Source organism: Perca flavescens, chromosome 11 (assembly GCF_004354835.1).
Source record: "Perca flavescens isolate YP-PL-M2 chromosome 11, PFLA_1.0, whole genome shotgun sequence".
Lineage (NCBI taxonomy): Eukaryota > Metazoa > Chordata > Actinopteri > Perciformes > Percidae > Perca > Perca flavescens.
The window spans coordinates 15,773,849-15,796,623 of NC_041341.1; the positions used below are offsets into that span (position 1 = coordinate 15,773,849).

A 22,775-nucleotide genomic window follows, 5' to 3' on the forward strand; every position below is an offset into this window, starting at 1 on the left:
TGAGGCTTAAATTGAAGTTCGGTCAGGGGTGGAGTAAATGAAAGATACGTGTGTTTGTTTGTAAAAAGAAATTTAAGTAAGCATGCTTATAACAAATTATAAACCCTTTTACATGCACACATTAATAAACTGCATGTGTTTACAGGTGCATGATAACATGTATGTAAACACCTTATTCATGTTTCTGATCTCTGTCATGTGTACAGATGCGTCCTTGAGGTAGGTCCAATAGTAGATCATCAGCGAAACAAAGAATATGATGATAAACAATGTAATGATCTATATTGAAATGAAAGGGAAAGTCTGTATGCCAATAGAGCGAGTGAAAGTGTAACTCTGGTAACTTGGAAGTGATCTTGTTTGTCATTACTGGCACGCAGCCGCCCAGTATCCTAGGAATACTCAGATATTTGAACAAATCTACACTTCATGTTGTAGCCTACATCCAGTGTCCACATGCGAGGAGGTATTGTGTCCTTCATGTAGTGAGGAAGGAAGTGTGATTGTGAAGGTTGTTGTGGTGGAGGGTTGTATAGCACATCTGAGTTTCAATGAGGTGCACAGATGATTAGAAACCTAGATAATATCAGAAGCATGTATACATGGATATTAATAATTGATAAAGTATATCAAAACTTGAGTGCTCAGTGTCAGACAAAAAAAAAAGAGACAGAGGAAGAGGGAAAGAGAGAATGAGAACATTGAATAGTGTCAAAAGGCCTCTGCAGATGGAAGGTTTACTGCTGGGGACACACCAGACCCAGCAGAGAAAAAAAAGAGAACAGAAAAAAAAACTGAGGAGGGCGGGAAGCTTGGAGAAAACATTCACTCATTTTCCAGAGAAAAAGAGTGTGAGATGGAGAGTGAAAGAAAAGGAAAGCTGTGGGAGGATAATGAGAGTGGGTGTGTCCTGCTCTGTCTGTTCCCTCCCTCCATTATAGAGAGGTATAGATGGTGCACGGGCAGCTAGAAGTCCAGTCCGGTGAGCTGCACTAGTCCTGAGAGCCACAAACTCAGAGAAGTAGTCCAGCATTCCCAGAAACACCCAGCCCGACTCCTGCAGCTACAGCACACATTAACTCAACTTGTTAGCAAAGATTCATTCAATCAGCGAGGTGACGCTAATTGACAGCCTCCTATTTCTGTGTCTCACGCTGAACTGAGCTCATTCAGATCACGGCAGCTTGTTACACCTAAACTCAGAGCCGACCACAGCAGAGATGATGATTGGGATGCACCAACACTCACACAGCTTGCTGGTCCTTTTCCTTGTGTTCTTCGTTGCCGGGATAGTTCTCTCTGGCCCCTCAACTCCCCGCAGGAGCAGAGGTAGGTAATGTTTGCATCAGTGTCAATGTCTTTCACTGAGAAATCCACATCAGGAGACACTATTGAATGCATGTACTGTATTTGTTGGTCATCATGGTCTTCTCCCTTTTGTGGGTGCCCTCCCACAGTCTAAAATCCATGCAAGTAAAAGTGAACTTTATGTGATTGTCTTTCTATGTTAGCCATGTGATGCACTGATGTCTTTTCTATGGTCTTTCTCTGCCTTCTGCCAAACGCATGCTGGGATACGCTTGTAATAACAATATCATATGTCATAGTTAGTAGGATGAGAAAGGAAGAGAAATGGTTTCATAACCATATTGAGACAAGCATTTACTGCAAAGTATGTTGAGTGATGGATATAGTTTGACACATATCATTTGTGACATCATAAAGAAAGTTGGGGTCTTCTGATGTGCAGAAATCCCCAAATACACACATACAGAGCAAAAGTGGCTTCAGTTAAGTAACACATTTCAAGTGCTTATCCTTAGACATCATTCCTCCTTTTATATTGATATCTGCTTAACATACCATTATTACTTGTGACATGTGTTTATCATATTTGGCTTTTAATATAGAGAAGGAGGGAGTTAATTCCAGTTTCTGATTTTATTTTAGATCCTGTTACAAAGGTTTTGTTTGAAGAGCAATGCACCATATTTTTTATTTTTATCAAATTGTAAAGAAATGAACCCCATTTTTGTATTTTAATTCTATGAATGTCAATCTTATAGTTCTTAAGTACGTATATTAAATTATTCATATATTTTGTGACTTCAAGTTATTAAAGCTATTTTGTTCCTGCACTGATGCAATAAAAGCAGTACATATTATACACATGTCACCTAAATAGATTCAGTAGGGGATTTGAAAGGGTTTATATTCAATAAGTGGATTTGATTCTGACTATTGAACCCTAAACCTAAAAGGAAAACCAGCTTTCCTCTCTTGAGCCACCTGTCAGGCTTTCAAACTGCCTTGATTAGAAAGCACTGTTTTTACGATCCCTGTGGTTTATCCATATTTCCCTGAAATGAGCTGAGCAGACACAGTGAAATAGGTCAGTTACTGCTCACAGGTTTTATAAAAGTGTTTCCAGGCTGGGGGTCAGAGGTTAGACTAGTAGACTACCTGATGGGATGGCTTTCCTGGAAATGTGCCCACCAAGCAGATAACCTGGGAATTATTTGTATTCATTGCCTCAGGCGAAAGTATTTTATTATTTCTTTTTTTCCCAAACTTATTACAGCTCTTTATTATGGATTGTTATCAAACCACATGCAAAGATTATTTAAGATTAAACACAGACAGTGCAGTAGACGTAGCATTTCTGGCCAGAGCTAACCAAATAAGTCCAGAATGTGTTGAGATTATCACTGCATCTTTGCGTCATATAAAACATTAACAAACAAAACATAGTTTGAAGATAACCAGATACCCCCACGTTTTCTTCTCCAACATCCACAAAGGAAAGACAGACTCACTTATATCATATTAAGCCTCTGTCTGATTAGGATTCTCACAACATTCTTGGAAAACAGCAAATTTCCACAAATTGTTTTCCATGTTATCTCACTGCACACACGCACGCACGCATGCACGCATGCACTTGCATACACACTTAACTCTGTCTTTTCAGAGTTACGCTATGCTTCGCTACTATGCACTATTTTGTTAAAATTAGTTAAACTTGGGCATCCCTTTGAAGACTTTTGATGGTAGTAAAAGTGATCTGAGGTGATCAGACTGGAGTCGATATAAAGAGGTAAGCACAGTGGATTAAAGGCTGCTTGTAACTTGCTGGCTGAACTTGGCTTGCAGACAAATCTCAGTGTGCAGCTTTGGGAGCCAGATGAAAGGAAACTGGTGTTTTTGCTTTGGGAGGAAAGTTGAACGTCTGTATCTCTGTTCTTCTTGGACCAAGGCCCTGGTTTTAGAGTGAAACATGTTATGCAACGAGGTGTGTTTTCTTTCTTATGTCATAGATACTATAGCATAAGACACACATGTCAGAATTGACAGCTCTAAGCAGTGCTAGATGATCTGTACTTCTCAAGGCTTTTAATTCCCACTTACATGTGCTCATACTCTTTGTATTACAAGAAATGATTTGCCACCCCACTTCAGGACAATATATGGCCCGGAAACTGCTGCTGAGCCAGACAAAACATGGCCACATGTCATGTACAGATTAATGAGAAGGAAATTTGGAAGGAAAGAAAGATTAGAGGACAAAACAGATACATTCAAAGCACTCTAGGAAATTGAACAAGGATCAGGTTGATGGAAAGATGGTTGCTGACACATATAGGACGGCAAAGATTGAGTGAAGGAAGAGAGGGATGGAGCAGGGCCACAGAGGAGGGGAAAACAGCTGTTGCTCCGTTGAATTTGACAGGTTGGATATATAGTGTGAGAGTGGAGGGACCAGCATGGTCTCTGCCAAGGTGGGGGGAAAATGACGGAGTATGATCCAAGGCATGGCTCTCTCCTGCTGGGCTGCAAAGTGAGGCCAGAAAAAGATGGGATCAAAGACGCTCTTGCTGAATGACAGTAGCCATTCAGAGGGGTGAGTAAACCCGGTCTGCAGGCTTGGGATATTCCAATTAGAGCTAATATATGTCAGTTCAGTCATTTGTTCACCAGCTAAATTATTTCAAACCCTCTGTGCTCTGGCTGGCACAAGACTCAGAGACATTGTCACACTTCATTGCCTTTAATGAAGGTGACTGTTTCACCAAGGGGCCATAAAACATCCGTCTCTGTCTATATGGAGCTGGAAGCCAAGTTTTCTCTCCCACCTTTCCTCTTCCAGGACAAAACCTGAGAGACTAAAATACTGTTCACCAGAGCTGCGTAAATCACTCAGGGAGGGTATATCTACAGTCATTTTAATTGATTCTATAGAAAGTGTGTGATATATGGGAGTTGTATAGCAATATATATTGCACCAATATTAAGAATATACCCTCATTTTGTCAGGGGTATTTACAGTCTCTAGCCCATCTGTGATGTTCAGCTGCTCAAGACAAACTGACATGACTATTTTGTGTTACTTCCATCCACATAAACTACCACATTCAATTATACAAAGAGCAGAAAAGTTCTTTTCCATAGCACATTTTGAAAACAAAACAAGCCTTGTAGTCTCAATCCAATGTTTTTTTCCCTCTTTTTTTAGGCTTTCAGATATTTATAGTTCATTAGTTCGCACATCAGAATTAGTGGAAAAGTCTTGAGATGACCTCAGTGTATTTATTCTGTGAGTGTTTGCTTTAATGCAGTCCTCCTCATCTAGACCAAGAAAGGAGAGAGACAGCGGAGCATGAGAGAGCTGCCAATGGTGGAAATCTGTGGTTTGATAATCAGACTGTAAATCAGGACTTGTTAAGGCCTAAATATGTTTGCACGTGCACGATGCACATTATTTTCAAACACCAAACACATAGAAATATAATGTTGCACAGCAGTTCAAAGTAAAGTGAGTGTGTTATGCTGACAACCCCATTAAAATACTCCCTTTCCCGGAGGATGATCCATCATTGCTGATGAGATAGCTGCTCTGCTGAGGCAAGATTGAGTTTCCAGTTTAAGGGTGTTTCTGCTTTTCATGCCAGCAGGATTAAATCCTCTGGCTATTAGTCCAAAACAGGATGAATACAACGGTGAAATGTTTATTGAATGATGTGGCATTATTTAGTGCATAATCTGACATGTTTATTGGCTGACTCCCAGCATTTTGATGGATTTCGTACAGTAATCATTGATGAATTGGTTATGTTCTCTGCATGAGTGTGGCAGACTGCTTATGTCATGAGTTTTAAATGACTTAAATGAATTAGTTTTCACTATGAGATTTACAGTATATTATCTTAAAGGGTAACTATCTTTCTTTTTTAACCTGGACCTTATTTTCCTATGGTTTTGTGTGTAAGTGACTCATAGGAACAACAATCTTTGAAATTCGTACAGTATTAAGTGTGAATGCTGTAACTGGCAGCCACAGACAGGGCTGCAATGTAACTGTATGGGGTAAATCTATAGCGTCAGTTTGTTCCACTAAAAGTGCTGTTTTTGCCACTAAATGACTCAGATTATCATTCTACGTGTCTGACAACATTATGGAAGGGATCCTTACATAGATAGACATTTTTAAAACCTCTTTTAGACCTTTCTGTTTAACCAGAAACAGCTCTGAGGTCGCTAGCGCTAAACCCACAAGACTCCATTTAAAAAAAACATACTTTTAGCGTGTATAGAGCCAGCATATCACATAACGTAAATCTGTAAATCTGTAAACTATGTATTTATTTCAACCAAAACTAGAGTTCTGATGGTTGGAAAAGTGGAAAGACGACCCAAACAGCTTTTCATATTTTATTTTGTTTCTGTCGACTTTGAATGAAGTGTATTTTAAAATGCTAAAATTATTGTTTATTTACATGGAGTCTGGTGGCTTTAGCAAATGCAATTTCGCGTATATTTTTTGGTTTAAAAAAAGGATCTTACTCTTTAACAGAAAGGTCGACCGCCTTAGAAATCCTTTCCAAAATGTTGTCAGACACTTAGAATATTAATCTGAGCCTGTCAATGGCAAAACAAGCACTTTTGTGAACATAAATACAAGCTGGACAATTCCCCTATTAACTTATATTGTAGCTTGTTTCGCCGCTGCCAACCGCAGCAATCTCGCTTACTGCTGGACCAATGTCAAAGTTTGTTGTTCCCATCAGTCACTTAGGCACAAAAACATAGGAAAATAGGGTCCAGGTTGAAAAAAAAAACGCTAGTTACCCTTTAAAGACCATGTAAGTATGTGAGTGGAAATGACATTCATGAAGCTGTCTCAAGAATATGTCCCCATCTCTCCGTGACATACAGATTAAATTATTTTTAAAACACAGATTTACTGTTGGATATGTCATGGCATAGTTGGCATATTTGCTGCTCTAAGCATTTCCCTATGATTGGTTATAAACACAGACAGATTATGAGACAATTGGCCCCTGGGCATAGACATGTAATTGGGGCTCCGCCCCTCCGACATAAGAGCAAGACCCATAGATTGAAATAGGTTGTTTTGCGTCTCTTTTTGGTTGGTTTTCTTTGTGGTTGTTTTTTGTCTAAGTGTGGTTGCTTTGCATCTCTTACTGGTCATGTTGCATCTCTTGGTGGTCGTTTCATCAACTTTCCAACAGAAATGTTAACAGTCACTTTAAACAGAGGCTCTGTTTCTGCCTGGTAGGCCTGTTCAGTAATCCATCCATGGTTAGTAAGGGTAAGATTATGGATTCAATTATACTTTTGTTACATGTCTTTTGATGAGGTTGTAAATCTTCAATGATCTAATTTATTTGACTGTGTCAGATAGTCATCAGCAGAGCTGCCCTCAGGAAGAATTTGGATTCAAATAATCAATCATTATTTTTCCTCACTATTTATCCACATAAACACACACAAGATGGCTTTGCAGATTTTTTTTTATTCTGGAAAGCTAAACGTCAATAGTTTTCCTTTGTACTGTAGTTGATTGATTATCAGGGCTGTGACTGGATTTGCTCCTAAAGCTCCATTCATTTTACTCTGGAAATACTGATAAGTCTTAACAGTCCCTAAGTGGTGTGTGAGCCAAATGGCCGGGCTTTGGACGGGTTGTTGTAGGACCGAGCCAGTGCTTGCTTGTACTGGAGTTTAAAATGTGCTGCCAGAAGTTTCCTAATGTTTCATACGCTCTGAGCCTCTCTCCCTCTGAACCAAGCTCCCTTGTGTTTTATTGGAAATATTGATGGAAGAAACAAAACAAATGCCGTTTTGATAGGAAACACATAGCTGGAAAATCCTGAGGGTATTTTTTAAAATCCAGGGCTTCCCCCTCTTTTACTGTCAGTGTCTGTTTTGGCCTCTGGCAGCTGTTGGCAGTATTCCTCATGCAACGTTCCACTATTTCATTTAATGCTGAAATATGAGCCAAGGACATGCTGTGGAGAGTATCACATACAAGCCATAATCCAGGCAGAAAGTTCAGTGTTTTAAGCCTCGAAGACTAAAGGCCGTTTTATGCTTCTGCGTCGAATCAACGGCGTACCCCCACAGACCCCTCTGCATCTACGCCGGACCTTACGCTGTAGCCTGACGTGCACCTCTCAAAAAATGTAACTACACGACGCTCGGCCGTGGCTTGGTAGCGTTGCATTTCCCCCAACTCATTTCCTGGTTCTCCTTCTCCATAAACAACATGAAATCAAGGAGATGGTTCACTTTTCCTGCTAAAGATGTCTCACTTTGGTCAGAAAACACAGGGGAGACACTTTGTTTCTCTCACTGTGACTCTAGAGTCGGTACTTGCTCCAAAGCACATGCCGGCTCGATGCCCACACCAACACACAAGTATAAACATCAGGCCACTTACGTAGGCTATGGCGAGAGCTCTGCGTGGAGCCTCTGCACAACCATAAAACAAGCTTAAGATAGGTGTAGGTTTAGGCCCCCATAGACTCATTTGTGATTTTCACTGCGTAAACATGATAGAAACAGAGGATGGAATATAATTGAATTTATGAATGTTAATTCTATTTGGATTTAAAAAGGGCTTGAATTAATGTATTAAGACTTGCTTTATATGATAAAAACAGAACTACCATGTAGTAAAAAAACAGGTTTTAATTAACAAAACTGTATATCTTTCTATTACCACTGTTCACCGTTTATCATCCAAGTCTGCACTGGTGTGGTTATTGTTTTACATGTGCATTGGCCAACTGTCATTAATCAAACTTTTGGCCCAGCTGCACTGATCTGAGTTTTTTTAAGTTTATTAGCACATCTGTTAGAAACTGGCTAACTGTTTAACGCTACGGTTCTTGGATAATTCTGAAGACCACATAGCAGAGGCAAGTGATAAATAAAAAAGAAAAATAAGCAAATGCATTTATTCTTTGTACTTGCAGAGTTAAAAGTTAACATAAGCTAACAATACTTACAGACAATAATGTTTCAGTTTGTTTGGAAGGTGACAATGTCTAATTACATTCAAAGTTTCTTCCAACTCGAATACACAGCTAATACATCCATCATAGCCAACACAGATTCTTTTTCATGGGATTTACAGACACTAAAAGCTACCTCTACTGCACCATGCAAATACCTGACAATAATATACAAGCTTTATGTTTTATCAGGTTTTCCCACTATTATTGGCCTGAGTGTTCCCCTTGACCTTTGCACTTTCAGTGACCTCAGCAAGCTCAAACTCTCCAATACTACTAGCAACTAAATTGAACACGCCCGCTGATTGAATTATCATTCTCATCAGACACACACCAATCACAGCCATTCTCACATAAAGGCGGCCCTTTTTAAATATGACTCCCTCCTCACTGATCCCTGATACACTGAAACTGCCACTCTGCTATCGCTGACCAAGACCAAGACCTCAGAACAGGTAGTATTGGCTTTGGTTTATTATGAACCACCCTTTGATGTCTGTACTCATCAAATATCTGTACCCAGGCTCTGCTGTAAAAGTCAGATCTGGCAGAAGATGTGCAGTTTCTTAAAAAGTGATGTTGATGTGTGTTTGTGTGTGTGTGTGTGTGTGTGTGTCTCTCTCTCTCTCACACACACACACACACACACACACACACACACACACACACACACACACACACACACACACACACACACACACACACACACACACACACAGCCTATCCAAACAACACAGATTTCTAGACATGAGCTCTCTCTTTCTCTCTCTCTCTCTCTCTCTCTCTCTCTCTCTCTCTCTCTCTCTCTGTCTCTCTCTCTCACACACACACACACACACACACACACACACACACACACACACACACACACGCTTGTTCACAGATTTTGATTTACAATAACAGTATGTGCATTTCAAAAGGCATTTCTGAGTACAGGCACATATTAAACCCACTAACACCCCTAAAAGATTCAGTGTATGCCGATTATGATGCTTGTAAGTGGCAGGTCCTTTATATGTGTTCTCTCTGTAAAAGTAATTTTCTTATCCAGTTAGAAACCCAATAAAAAGTGTTATTAGGTACTTCTTCTTCATTTGTTGTGCTAGCTTAATAAAATCCCTATTATTAGCTTCCACTTATAGCATCAATTTACACCTTAGCAGAATTTTAACCAGCAGCAAGTCTGCTTTGACTGCATGGACTCCCTGAGTGGACGTCTGAAGTGATGGAGGACAGAAGTGTTATAAACTAGATATAACTCTGTGAAGTCTTCCTCACAAACTTTTCATTCTGCTTTAAAAAAAAAAAAAAAGAAATGGAAGAAGAGAGGTTTTTTTAGGGTTGTTTGTACTGCAATTTTTGTGCTGTATTTATTTCCTGGTTGGTGTCTGTATGGATTAAATCTAATTTATTGTGGCATTTTTGTATTTGTGGCAGTTGATATATATTTTGAACTTAAGTTCTACAATATTAAACTCCATTTCCCATGTATACTTGCATGAACAAGCACAGGTGTGCTCTATTTGATGTAGAAGCTCTGAGACTCCTTTGGTAAAACTTTTGCCATGGTGAAAGTCTATAATGACTGAAAGCTTTGTTCAATCTTAAAATACTTGCATTGGACTAAAGTGTGCAGAAACCTTTACAGGGCCTTCTTGCAACTTTTTTTGTTTAATGGAACACTTGTGTCTTCCCCTATCTCCCCAGTGCGACGTCAGAACATGAAAGTCCGTATCAAAGCCACAGGAGACACCATTGTGATGACGTTTTTGCGTCCCAACCCTGACACCAAGCTTGAGGGTTACATCCTGGGCTACGGCAGCAGCATGTTCTCCAAACAGTTCATTCAGCTGCCTGAGAACGGACAGCCGTATGAGACTGAGTTTGGTAAGAATGGCTGTTGATATGTCCACCTAGAGATGAGGAACAGACTGCTATTATGCACATGTGAATTGTATTTTGACCTTTTTAGTCATGCCTAAAAGAGAGTGCTTAGAGGAGCTATAACCTCTAGTTTGCTCCTCTGCTGTGTTTAGATGCTGAACCCAAGTACCTTATCGCTGTGCAGCCCATCCCAACCAATGAGGTGAAAAAGCAGTGCACAGGTAATTATTCTACAGAAATGTTATGAAAAAAATGCATCATCAAGGTGATGTGATAAAAATTAGCACTTGGGATTAAGGTGGACATGGAGGTAAAAGTATAATTTGTTCTCAGGTAAAGTGGAACTGCAGAAGCCGCTACACCTAGTCATTGGGTCAGTGACCCCCACCTCAGTTATCTTGTCTTGGGGGACCCTTCTGAAAACTCCCTATGAAGGCAACGTCATGAATGACTGTCTAGAGGATGGGTGAGATGCATTAACACACACACATTTTTAAGAACTTAATTGTCACGCAACAGAGCAGGGGTTTTCAAAGTCAAAGTCTGACACTGTGGATGGATTAATATGCTTTTTTCACCACTGTTGAACATGTACTGAACTAAATAACTCTATTGCCAGAGAGCAAAGATGGTGAGACAGTAGTCCAGCCTGTGCACACAGGTGTGCACCCACACAACATGTGAACCCAGTTTTTCTTCTGTTTAATCAAAAATAAAGCCATTTTGGAACGATTTGATCGAAAACAATCCTAGTCTGCCTTTTGGAAAAAAACTCTTCTTGGTTTTATGTCCATTTCTATGTCTATGTATTAGTTTCACATGTGTCTGCTGAATGAAGGGATAGAAGCATGCATCAGTTATTTTGTGGGAAGAGTAGCAAATTTCTGTCATAGCATCAAAACATTGTATTGTGATTGTGCAGTTCATGCCAGAATATACAGTGTTAAACTACACTGGAAAACTTGAGATAAACATTTTTTTGCAAGGAGTGCATACATTTATTTTTACTTTTATATGAGCCTCAACTAAGATCAACCCCCTGCAGTTGTTAAGATAAGTTCTACTGTGACATTTAAGTATTTATTGTACTATATATTCTATTATCTGGATGTCTGAGTTTCGTAATAGATGTAAGTTATCTTCATGTTCTGTATTTGCTCTGTCTTCGGCTCAGACACTACACAGTGCGTTATCGTGAGAGAAACAGGAAGTGGAACTACCAGACCTGCCCAACTAGCGACACGGTCATTGATAACCTGAGGCCCAACACAGTCTATGAATTTGGTGTCCAGCCCAACTCTAAGGATGGCACTGGAGTGTGGAGCAAGCCAGTCATTCACAACATCTCAGGGGGCATTGAGGGTATGTCTGATGTTTGTTTTTCACATGATATTGTCGCTCATACCACAACTAAAACTGTACTCTTGCTACAGCTGTTGCAAATAGTAAAAAAGTAATCAAAGTAAAGTAGATCCATGCAATATTAATCACATGGCCAGAAATAGTTTTTTTTGTTTAAATATGTATCTTCCACGAAGAACAAGGCCAGATGCTTCTTTAAAGATGTGCCTCTGGCCTTCAGAATAAGTGGGAAAATGTTTTTAAACAGAATTTGTCACCAGGATTTCTTTGGACAAAATTATCAATGTTACACAGCCCCTAAGAAAGTATTGCTTCATGTTGTTTCTGTTCTTTTTTAGTCTTGATAGTCTAAAGATTTGTGTAAAGACGTGTATAAATCTGTTTCATCATCATCTCATTTAGGAAACAGCTTTTTTGCTAATTTAGCAGTGTTTTCATGTGACTACATGATGGCAGCAGGAGATAATAACCAGTCTTGCTGAATCAAAACCATCTTATAGTTAACTTGTATTAAGCCACTACAGAGGAACTCTCTCATTCAGTCTTCCAAGATAAAATGTTATTTGAGCAAAGCATGTGGTTTTGTTTAGTTATTTCACTTTATATTAGTTCCGACGTGATTGTTTTCCTTACTGATTTTTATCTTGTGCCATATTTTCTAGAGAAGGCCATCAGGAAAATCTTGAAACCTCATGTCAACCCTGTGGTATGTATTGGACACACTTGATTTCTAATTTAAGCATAACCAAAGCATTATAAATAATATTATGAAGCTGTATTGTTTAAGATTTTCTTACAGCAGTGTTGTATTGTAATAAAATAGTGTTAGTGTACTGAGACTGCATAGGCACACCTCCTCAACTCAAAATAAATACTTTTGGGAACAGGGTGTATATTTGGAACAGGCAACAGGCTTTAGAGTCTGTGTTGTGCACTTTAGTGAGCTTATGCTATTCTCAGGGTTGTTTGCCTCATTAGTTTTCCATCCAACTGCTGAATGGAAACGGCACCAGTGTAGCCAGGAACGGCCAAGCCAAGAGAGCAGTCTGTAGCTAGCTAACTTCTTGGGTGGAATTTAAAAAAAGAGATGTGAAGGAAGGATAAAGGAGGAAGCATAACAGTGCATAAATATGAGTTGAAAGGAGAAGGGTGGCAATGATTTACTGACAGTGGAGGGCTGATGTGTCACATGGCCCTACCTCTGCATTCGTAAAACATCACAGCTGTTGAGAATCAGCCACTTGCCCTTCCAGAGGGAAACTTCAAATAACAAGCTTCTCAGCAGGGACTTTGCCAATTTGAGATGGAGTAGAGGGCCTAAACTTATGAAACACAGACCCATTTCCACCTGGTATTAAAATCTGATCTGAGTGATCTGATCACAAGTGGACAGCCTTACGTAAGTACCAGGTGGAAATGCGGCCACAGAGTAAGAGGCAGTGAAAGAGATTGAGGTCAAATGCTATCACCTAGACTTGTTGTGATCATTACAAAGACTAATGACCAATTCTCCCCCTTGTCTTTTTGTCTTTCACCCTTCAGAAACCTTTAACACCAGATCCACACTCCTCCCCCTTTCCTCCTCGTCATGGTAAGCCAATAGAGACATGCAGCTTTTGGGCTAACCCACTGAACCCTTTTTAATACAGATGCAGAATTGTTGTGAGATAGTATGATTTATTGCTACACAGAAATGTTTTTCAGCCCTTTTCACTATCCCCTGCTTTAAGACTCATAACTGGAACATTTTTAACTAGAACCTTTGATTTATCACTTTTGCAGGACATCATCATATCCAGTCTATCTTTTTTTTTATTCATAATTTTTATTTGCTGGGCACACATTTTTTAAACTGTGTGCCAATAATGACGGGCTTAGCACAAAATACACCACAAATCAAGATAACAAAGAGACCAATAAACACCAATCTGCCACAAAGTATGTTCATTTTTAACTATTTTTCATCAGTGATGCAACCTACTTTACCTTTGAACATGGCTATAATCAATATTGGGTTACACTTTACTTGAAGTTTTCTACATAAGAGTGACATGAAACTGTCATAAACGTTTATGACATAACGCTTCTTTTAGTAAGTGTCATTCGGTTTTGTCATTCACATGTTATGGTTAGGGTTAGGGTTATGGTTAGGGTTAGGGTTCATGTTTCATGACTGTGTCATGACAGTGTCATGTCACTCTTATGTAGAAAACTTAAAGTAAAGTATTACCCAATATTGTTTAAATAACAATAACTCAAATGAGTAATGTGAAATGGGTAATTTTTAGTAATCATTATCAACTCAGCTCTACGGTTTCAGCATCTATCATCTCAGTGTTTTAGGCTCACAACTTTAACTATTAGGATTTAAGTGGGATTTATGGTTCTGCAGGAGCTCCACGCAGAGCTTACACCACAGCCTATGTAAGTGGCCTGAGGTTAATACTTGGGCGCTGGTGTCTGGGTCGTTCTAGTGTATCTCTTTAAGAGAATAGTAGATCCATGTGTGTATACTGGGCAGTATGGGGAGATGTACAACGCTACCAAGCCACGGCTGTGTTTTAATTTTTTGAGAGGTGCGCGTCAGGCTATGGCATAGGGTTCGTATCTACATGTATCTACACTTACCTATGGCGTGGATTTAACGCAGGACCATAAATTAGGCTTTACTCTAACTGTTCTTATCAGTGTAATTTTTGGCCACAACAGGCAGCTGTTTTCAGCCAAAAAAATCCCCAAAAATCCACTGTGTACACTACCTGCTCACCACCAAACAGCAGACATATAAAAAGTATTTAGCAGTTAAAAAGTCAGATATTTTTCACAGGAGTTGGTGAAGCCCAAACAACAGAGCTAAAATGACAATGAATAATATTCAACTCATCATCATATCAGCTAAGGTGATAATATGTTAAGTTTGTATTTACAGCCTGTATCCACGGCCCCCATGTGGCCAAAGAACCTAAGATGCCAGGTTCAGATAGACTAGGAATAAACAATTGATCAACATTGCACATTTTGCTGATATAATACAAAAATATAATGCAGGGGGCATTGTTTCATCCAAAACACATTTTGCTGTTGTGAAGTAGGTGCATGAACATAATTCCTACATAACTCTTTTTTTCAGGACTATGAGGACATCTTATGTGTGACTCCTTGACTTAAATCTCTCCTCCCCTGTTCTTGTCAGTTCTCCATAACAGGACCCAGGGCAGACTGCCCGTCCCCCGGAACATAGCCCCAAAGACAACTCTTGGTAATGACTTTTCTGACCTAAAGAGTTCAGAGGTCAGAAAAACCTTACCTCTGACCATTCTACCTGACTTATCCCTCTATCCTGCTAATTGTTTACTGCACATACACAATTTGTGTACATTCTGCAGGACATATAGTAAATACATTTCTCCCGGGTCTACTAACGTACACTATATTTCTCAGCTCCCACAACAACTACTAGACATGAATCTCTGCTGACCCCTGGACCCACCCTGCCTGTGGTCACCAAACGGCCAATCGGTAAACAGTTAATCATGGTACTTTTTGAAAAAGCTTTATGGCTCTCATTCAGGCTGTATGCAGTAATATACTTGACAGACTATAATTGAAGATTCTGTCAATGCTTTACACTGTCCTTTTGAAATTAGCTGCATGAGTAAGAGTAGCATGCTCTGAGTGGGTACAGTAGCTAGACCCTCCCTGTGGAAACCGATGGTGTCAGCTGTTTGGGTTGTAATGACTGTAAGGTAGGTGGCCTTGGCTGCATGGCAATTTAGCAGCAATAAAGCTTGCAAGGATTCTTAATGACAGTTCCTAGGTTCTGTTGTGTATGTCGAGTTATTTTTACAGTGACTGATTTTCGATATATATCACCACAATTTTATCTCAGAACCCTATTAGGTGCTGCTCAGTCAAACAATCATCATTTCAGATCATTCATATCTCAAATATACAGACTGTATTTCTAAATTCTGTGACTTCCTCTCATTTCTTCTCGTATACCATTCATTACCAACTCAAACTTGTATCCGTCAAATATACTATATATGTTAATATGTCAGTTTTTTCTTTCAGTTTATTTACAGTATGATAAATTTATCACCATTTTTGTTGATGGCTATGATCGATGCAGCGCAGGTGATGGTGTGAAATCTGCATGACATAACTGCATGCACATGACATTCCTCTCTTTCCTGCAGGAATTTGTACTTTCTTCCTTTTTTGTTTTATCCTGTCCTTGTGTGTCCCTTTCTCCCACATTAATCTTGTATTATATTTGCAAGTAACCTTAATTCTTATGAATAAAGCTAGAATGTTGTCATATAAATGCGAGGTTCCAATTCAGGGCCTGGATACATCTCAATACAACCAAATAGACCTGTTCAATTTCTAAGGCTCCTTCAAATGCAGCCTGAATTTAAAAGGATGCAACTGTTATATTATTTGCAACCCTCATTATCCCACTATCAATTTTGCACCAGTCAGTTATTCAATGTAGCATTAATCGGTTGATTTGGAGGATCCAGTCCCTGTATTGAGATGGCTATAGTTTCCATTTCCTTTTGATATACAGAAGGCAATACCAGGAAATAATCATTTGGCCAATGTTCCCTGTTCTTGGTTGGTTGGCTAATTCAACTAAATTGGCCAACAACACCCAAAAACAGAAGTATTTTCAACGTTACATGGCCGTAAAGTTGAGTAGAGGTACTAAATGCCTCAAATGCAATGTTATCTGTTGCTTTCTTTGCTTTCCAGCTGTTTCTCTGTCTCTCTCTTTCTCTTATTTTCTGACTTCCTCTTTTTACCCTCTAATTCTCTTTCACTGAGGTGAACATCTGATTGAAGATTGAACAACCAATTAAGAATGGTCCATCAAAATCCCACAGCAAGCAGTCAGTCAGCAACTATTAAACCCTCATGTGATATAGCCTCTTAGAGGCACAGCCAATGGATTTGGATGGTTGTCGCTGACAGGCATGACGGCTGTTACATTTCAAATACCTCCATAGGGTCGGCCTTTGAAATTGGACCCTCCTCTATCTGACATGTGCCAGGTAGAAGTTATTGTGTAACCTGTGCTTTATTCCAAGATTAGCCCTATGAGTTCTCAGGCCAGTAGCTGTTGATCTAAATTTCAGCTGTTCCCTAACTGCCTTTATGTCTTGCTTTTATTATTTTCTAAACAATAAAATAACATTTTTTTATTTTAATTTGGAAAAGAATCTTTTTTACAGAATATTATACAGTGTTTGAAATTTTACAGCACAGTATTGAGGCTTCATGGCCATATTTTCTCTCTCTCGCACAACCCAGGAGGAGGAGACCTTTCCAGATCTGTCTTGCCTCCTTTGATGGAGGTCCTTTTAGTTCCCAAGCCCCGTCCTCCACTACACACAACCACCATGGCTTCTGTACCAGTTCCCCATACAGATGTAGAGAAACATGGAGAACATCCTCTGAGACAACATCCCCAGTCACATTCACAACCTCAACCAAACCCCCTGCTCCAGCCCCAGTATCAGCCACCACCACAGCCAAATCCCCAAAGACAAAAATATCAAATGTCATCCCAGCCCATACCCCAGACCCAACCGCAACCCCAGCTCACATCCCAACCCATACTCCAGACACAACCCCAACTCACATCCCAACCCATACTCCAGACACAACCACAACCCCAACTCACATCCCGACCCATACTCCAGACACAACCCCAACCCAAATCCCTGCCTATACTCCAGACACAACCCCAACCAACATCACAGCCCATACTCCAGACCCAAACTCAACCTCAATCCCAATCAACATCCCAGCCCCAAATCCAGACCCAACCTCAATCACAACCCCCATCATCACCAAAGCCACACCCCCAGTCACAGCCTAAAACCACAACCCAGATCCAGGCTGAACCTCAAACAACACACCAGCCCAAACAACAGGCCCAACCTCAAACACATCTGCATATAAAGACCCAGCCTCAAGTTCAAACACCTCCCCAGCCCACACCCATGGCACATCCTCAAACACCTCAAACAACACTACATAACGTACCGCAGACCCAACAAGCACTGCCAAACCTACAGCCCCAACCTCAACCACAATTTCGATCTACAACTGAGCCACAAACCCTAACACAACCTCAAACAAAGACCAACCCACAGCCTCAGCCACAACCTCCACTAAAAACCAATCCAGAGCCTCAACTGACCACCAAGCAGCAGTCTAAGGCCCAACCAACACTTAAACCAAAGATCATCCTTTTCCGACCCAAGCTCAAAACACAGCCTCAACCAAATAGTCAACCCAAGCCCCAGCCACCACTTAAAACAAAAAAGCAGCCAAAGCCTCAACGACACCCTCAAACAAACAAACTGCCCAAACCTCAACAAAAGCCCCGACCTAGGGACCAACAAGAACCTCACCCAAATATTCAGCTGTGGCCCCAAACAAAACCTCCAACAAAGACCCAGGCCCAACCTTTATCTCATTCTCAACCCATTCCCCAACAACAACCTTCAACAAATGGCCAGACTCAATCCCCACTTGAACCTCCTTCCAAGCCACAACCTCAACCTGGGCTTCAGTCTCAGACCAGGATCTACTCTGATCCCACCAAGGTCACCCCAAGGCAGGCAGTCTCTACGGGTAAAGACCCTTCTTTTTGCCATCAGCAATCCACATAATCAAGTATTAAGACCTGATCTAAAGTTACATTTTAAAAGGGGCATATTCATTTAAAATATTTGTATTGAGTTTTTAAGGAAAAGTTGTCAAAACCAGAAGTTGGTAATAAATTCAGCAGATTTTCAGGTAATGTTGATGAGTTGCTACAAAAAACATATCCTTGCAATATATTTTGTATTTAGAAACTCCTCCAAACCATGATTAAATGTTCTAAATTGGTAGTGAGAGACAAAGAGACAGGGTCCATAGTGTATATGGACTTTTACTTTGTTTTGCCAATGTGCCATCTAAATTGGTCCTCCAGTCAGAGTTCAGCATTGTCTGACTACATGAAAGATTTTACTCTTAATGGATATCATGGTCACAACAAATACCCTTACTAGCTGCATTGATTTAAAACCAACAATAATCCCCTTGTCCATTATCTCCATTATGCCCCCTTTAAAAGTCAAAAATATATTCATAATATCTTAGATAAATAGTGAGTTTTCTTTCATACAGCTCCTAGTCCACCAGAAGAGGGCAAGCCTCTACCAAGACCTGCCCTGGCTACAGAGAAGGCTGGTAGTTACAATCAGGGTAAACACCATGACAAGTTTGTCCCATTACCATTTCTGCTTTCGTCAAGTCACATGGAACCCAGTGCTTTCAGTTGTACTTCAAACCATTGGATGATGTCACTGCTTCCCCATTTCCATCTCCATCCTACGCCTCTACTACACACCCCACTCCATCATTACCCATGCCACCATGTGTGCTTCCATTTTCAGCCCAGCACACTCACCCCTGCCCACTCACAACCAGAACAGACTGGCTGGCTTTCAATCTCATTTATGTCTCTCTGTCATTTCATTCATTGTCCACTCTTCCTTTTCACTTATGTGCTCTATCATTTATTCTATCTAGGTAAAGATGTCAAGCTGTCAGAAGTGGACCATCTCTAACCTCCCAAATTGCCTTTCTGCTCATCTAGGTACTGGCGTCCTTAGACCATCCATTGCTGAAGTTCCTCGTTCTCCCATTAGCTCTTCAGTTCCTCTAGCAGGAAACAACACCACGCCGACCAGGACCCGGGTTCTTCCTCATTCCACTCGTAATAGAGGCAGACCAGTTTCTCCATTCAAGACATCCACCTCTTCTCACAGCTCCAGCACACCTGGGGGTAATGGATAACTCACTTCCCTTCCTCTTATTTCCTCTTTGCAAGTAGCTACCTCAGGTTATCCTCACCTGTCAGCACTATCTCACTCTCTCCTCGGCAGCTGTGCATCTACAGAAGAAGGAAAACAAAACGTATGGTTCTTGATGTAGCACATGATCTGTGTTTGAATGCATATAATATACATTTTAATACACGGGCCTTGCTCCTTCTCCCGCTCAATCTTCGGCTACACCTCCTCTTACAGTCCATATGTTCTCCACGCTCTTCCACATGTGCTCGGTGTGTATTTCACAGTTTTACCATGAGCAGCAGTGGCGTCTCTGGGGTCAAGATCGTTAACATGATTTACGGTCCTTCTTGCTGGCCGGGTGGGAAGTCTGGCCACAGCACTGGCCAGGACACACCACATTTTACACCAACCATGCCAAGCCAAGCACTGTGCAGACAGTACAGTCGCCACAGCCAATTTCTTTTTCTTTCTCTCTCTGTATTTCTTCCTCTCTCAAACACACCCGCACACTCCCCAAAGAGTTATGGAAGAATAGAGTGAGAACTGTCTAAGGATAGAATTTATGTTTTAAAGTCATTGCAATTCCATTTGTATGTCCAGAACATCTGTAAAATCAGGTTAAAGACACAAACAAGTCTCCAGCTTCATTTCTTACTGACATGAGACATTAAGAAAAGTAAGAAAATAATATGAAAGAAAGACTAGCATCTTTTCTTTCTGACTTTCCTTGTATTTGGTATTTGTTTGTCACAGTGACAACATCTTTTTTTTATAACAAGCCTTTTTCTCCCTCCAACAGCCGATGGGGCGCATCATAGGGGCAATGCTCTTCCTAAACCTGTGGTGTGGTCCGGAGAGAAAACTGGTAAAGACAAACCAAGATAATCACCTTTAATCGTCCCTCACTCATTAACCTAAGAGGCACTGTTATGTCCCATCCCACACAGTGCTTTTCTCACAATTCTTGTCTTGTCTGTCAGTATGATGTTTTGTGTTTGGTTGTGGTCTGTGCTGTCCAATAGTCCCAGTAGCTTACATACATGACTGAGACTGAAGCCATATATAATTCTAATTTTGGCATATACCTGTCCTCTCCACATTGTTTAGTCTATCGCACATATGGACCTGAAATCAGAAAACTGGTTTCAATTAGTTTGAGAATTTTTTGCTTGTTGTGAAAGGTGAATGTGGTTTGCCCTTTTTATTTGGTCAATCACATTGTTTCCATTCTGCCAGGCAGGCTCAGTTAATTAAAGTAATTGAATCCATCTCAAATAGTAATACAAACCATGTCTGGACCACATGTACGTATTAATAGTGACGCCCGCCCACTCCTTGTTGTTTGGAGTTGTGAAGAGAGGTTGTGCTTCAGTCCCATGTCACAGCTGGCGCGTGTTATTTCTGGAAACTTTGACAGTTTCAGAGGTCTTCAGGGAGTCACATGGCTCACTGGAAGCAACTCTACAGAAACAAATAGTCATTATGCTTGCCACCCTGCACACACATCCAAGCACAAAGCTCCTAATGACTGTTTGTACCTTTTCTAAAAAGACATAACCTACATGTAGATCACTTTTCTGGCCCCATGACATAAATGACACGCAACTACATATTATCGTTATTGCTTCTTATACTACACAGCGCTCTGCAACTTTGTATTGTACATAACAGCTGGTACAGTGTTTGCTTGTGCTGTGAATTAGAGCATGTCCTTGACAGTTTTATAGAGCTCAGTTTCACATTGGCATTTCAACTGGAATTTGTTTCCAAGCTCTGCTTAGTGGACTGCAGGTATGTAATGGACAGTGTCCCTCTGAGTATGTTGATTGATTGCATCTATTTTCAAATTTTTGAAGATGAAGTTATCTGACAGAAACCAGCGCTCACACCACTGGTGCTGTTTTACATCAACAAACTGAGTCTGAGGCCCTCAGCACTTTAGAGACTCAGCCTGCTGTTTGAGGGGTTTTGCGACTTCAAACCAAACACACTGTAGAAACTGTAGAACGTCGACCAGATTGTATCATATGCATTGTAGACATATTGTTGACACGTCTATCGGTGGTAGAATAGAATAAAATAGAATACACTTTATTGTATCACATCTTATCACATTACATCACGTGGGCCCTGTTCTCATTTCCTGTCCAGTTAACCATGACATCACTCTTTTGAACTGGCAGTCCTTCACTTTACGTACCCCAGTCTTTTGTATTTATATATCTTAAGACTGGTATTTAAATAACTTCATCACCATAGTCTGTGATTTTCTGTATGAACATATGTTTGCCATTAGCTTTCAGTTATACTATGTGTGAGTCAGAGGCCTGTCTTGAATGTATTCTCAGTGTTAATCAGTGAGCCTTGTAGGCAGATGTTGAATCTTTTCTTTTGGAGATGCCAGAGATCACTGATTCATGCAGACTCTGTGAGGTCAGCTCCAAGAGAAATGTTTTTGAGTTGTTTTGGCCTCAACAACTTGTTGACAGAGTGACCACTAATGAATCTCTGAGATAAGAAAATGTTAAATCGCAAAGGGAGTGCATGCACTGGAAATTAATCACAACAGTTAAAATGGATAATGTCTAAGCAACTCGTATATGAAACGTGTAAAGGAAATTGCATTTGTCAAACCTCCCAGAGTTTAACTACTACCTCTAGATGGATAGGTAGATACTTTATTAATCCCAGCGTGAATTACCACTGTTACAGCAGTTTAACAATTTAACAAACAAAGATAATGTGCAAAAAAACTGGACATTATGCTTGTTTAACAACATTAAATCATTTTACAACTCTAATGTTAAGATATCTGAGATTGGCAGTTTATAGCTAAGGTGTTTTCATTACAAAGCCTTGCTCTTCCTTGTGATTATTTATCCAGTTCACTGAAGCCAATTCATTTCTTGCGTTCATTTAAAGTGAAACTGATCTGGTCTTCATCTCATAGCTCGGCTTGATCTTTATTTTTTTCTCCATGGTGCAGGAATGTAGTGGAAAATCTAATGGTCAAACAGCATCAGATCCTAAGATTCTTTTACAGAAGGGAGCCAAAGTAATACAAAGAAGTTGTTGGACCTGCTACCTACTTGCCTGTTTAGGATTCACTAAGAGTTTTTAAATTCCTCAGTTATTCTTTTGGGGAGTTTTGGGTGAGTGGTTAAAGCACCGGTTTATAGGCTCAAGATTTCTAAACACTGGCATGGTTTTCATTAGACAAAGACCATGGCGGTGCTCTGTGGCAGCACTTCACAAAGTGACTTATCAGCATTTCACATGCAATCTGCTTGGCTTTTATGTGCTTTATTGTTGCTTGTATATTATGTCTGTGTTTGTACACTCTTTTTTTTGT

The 22,775-nt window shown here is 40.2% G+C and overlaps 1 protein-coding gene across 3 annotated transcripts in view; it reads left to right on the forward strand.

The window, feature by feature from the left end:
• The first annotated feature begins 981 nt into the window (after positions 1–981).
• abi3bpa (ABI family, member 3 (NESH) binding protein a) overlaps positions 982–22,775 on the forward strand; it is a 30,073-nt gene continuing 8,279 nt past the window's right edge. Inside the window, exons 1-13 of one of the 3 annotated variants that reach the window (XM_028591433.1) lie at positions 982–1,329; positions 10,026–10,205; positions 10,355–10,423; positions 10,536–10,668; positions 11,377–11,564; positions 12,227–12,270; positions 13,107–13,155; positions 14,758–14,823; positions 15,006–15,083; positions 16,881–18,212; positions 18,753–18,830; positions 19,225–19,413; positions 20,223–20,288. In XM_028591433.1, coding sequence (XP_028447234.1) covers positions 1,221–1,329; positions 10,026–10,205; positions 10,355–10,423; positions 10,536–10,668; positions 11,377–11,564; positions 12,227–12,270; positions 13,107–13,155; positions 14,758–14,823; positions 15,006–15,083; positions 16,881–18,212; positions 18,753–18,830; positions 19,225–19,413; positions 20,223–20,288 — 2,581 coding nt within the window. In that variant the 5' untranslated portion in view covers positions 982–1,220. The remainder of the gene's footprint in view (positions 1,330–10,025; positions 10,206–10,354; positions 10,424–10,535; positions 10,669–11,376; positions 11,565–12,226; positions 12,271–13,106; positions 13,156–14,757; positions 14,824–15,005; positions 15,084–16,880; positions 18,213–18,752; positions 18,831–19,224; positions 19,414–20,222; positions 20,289–22,775) is intronic. The other 2 variants (XM_028591435.1, XM_028591434.1) reach the window with 2 other exon arrangements.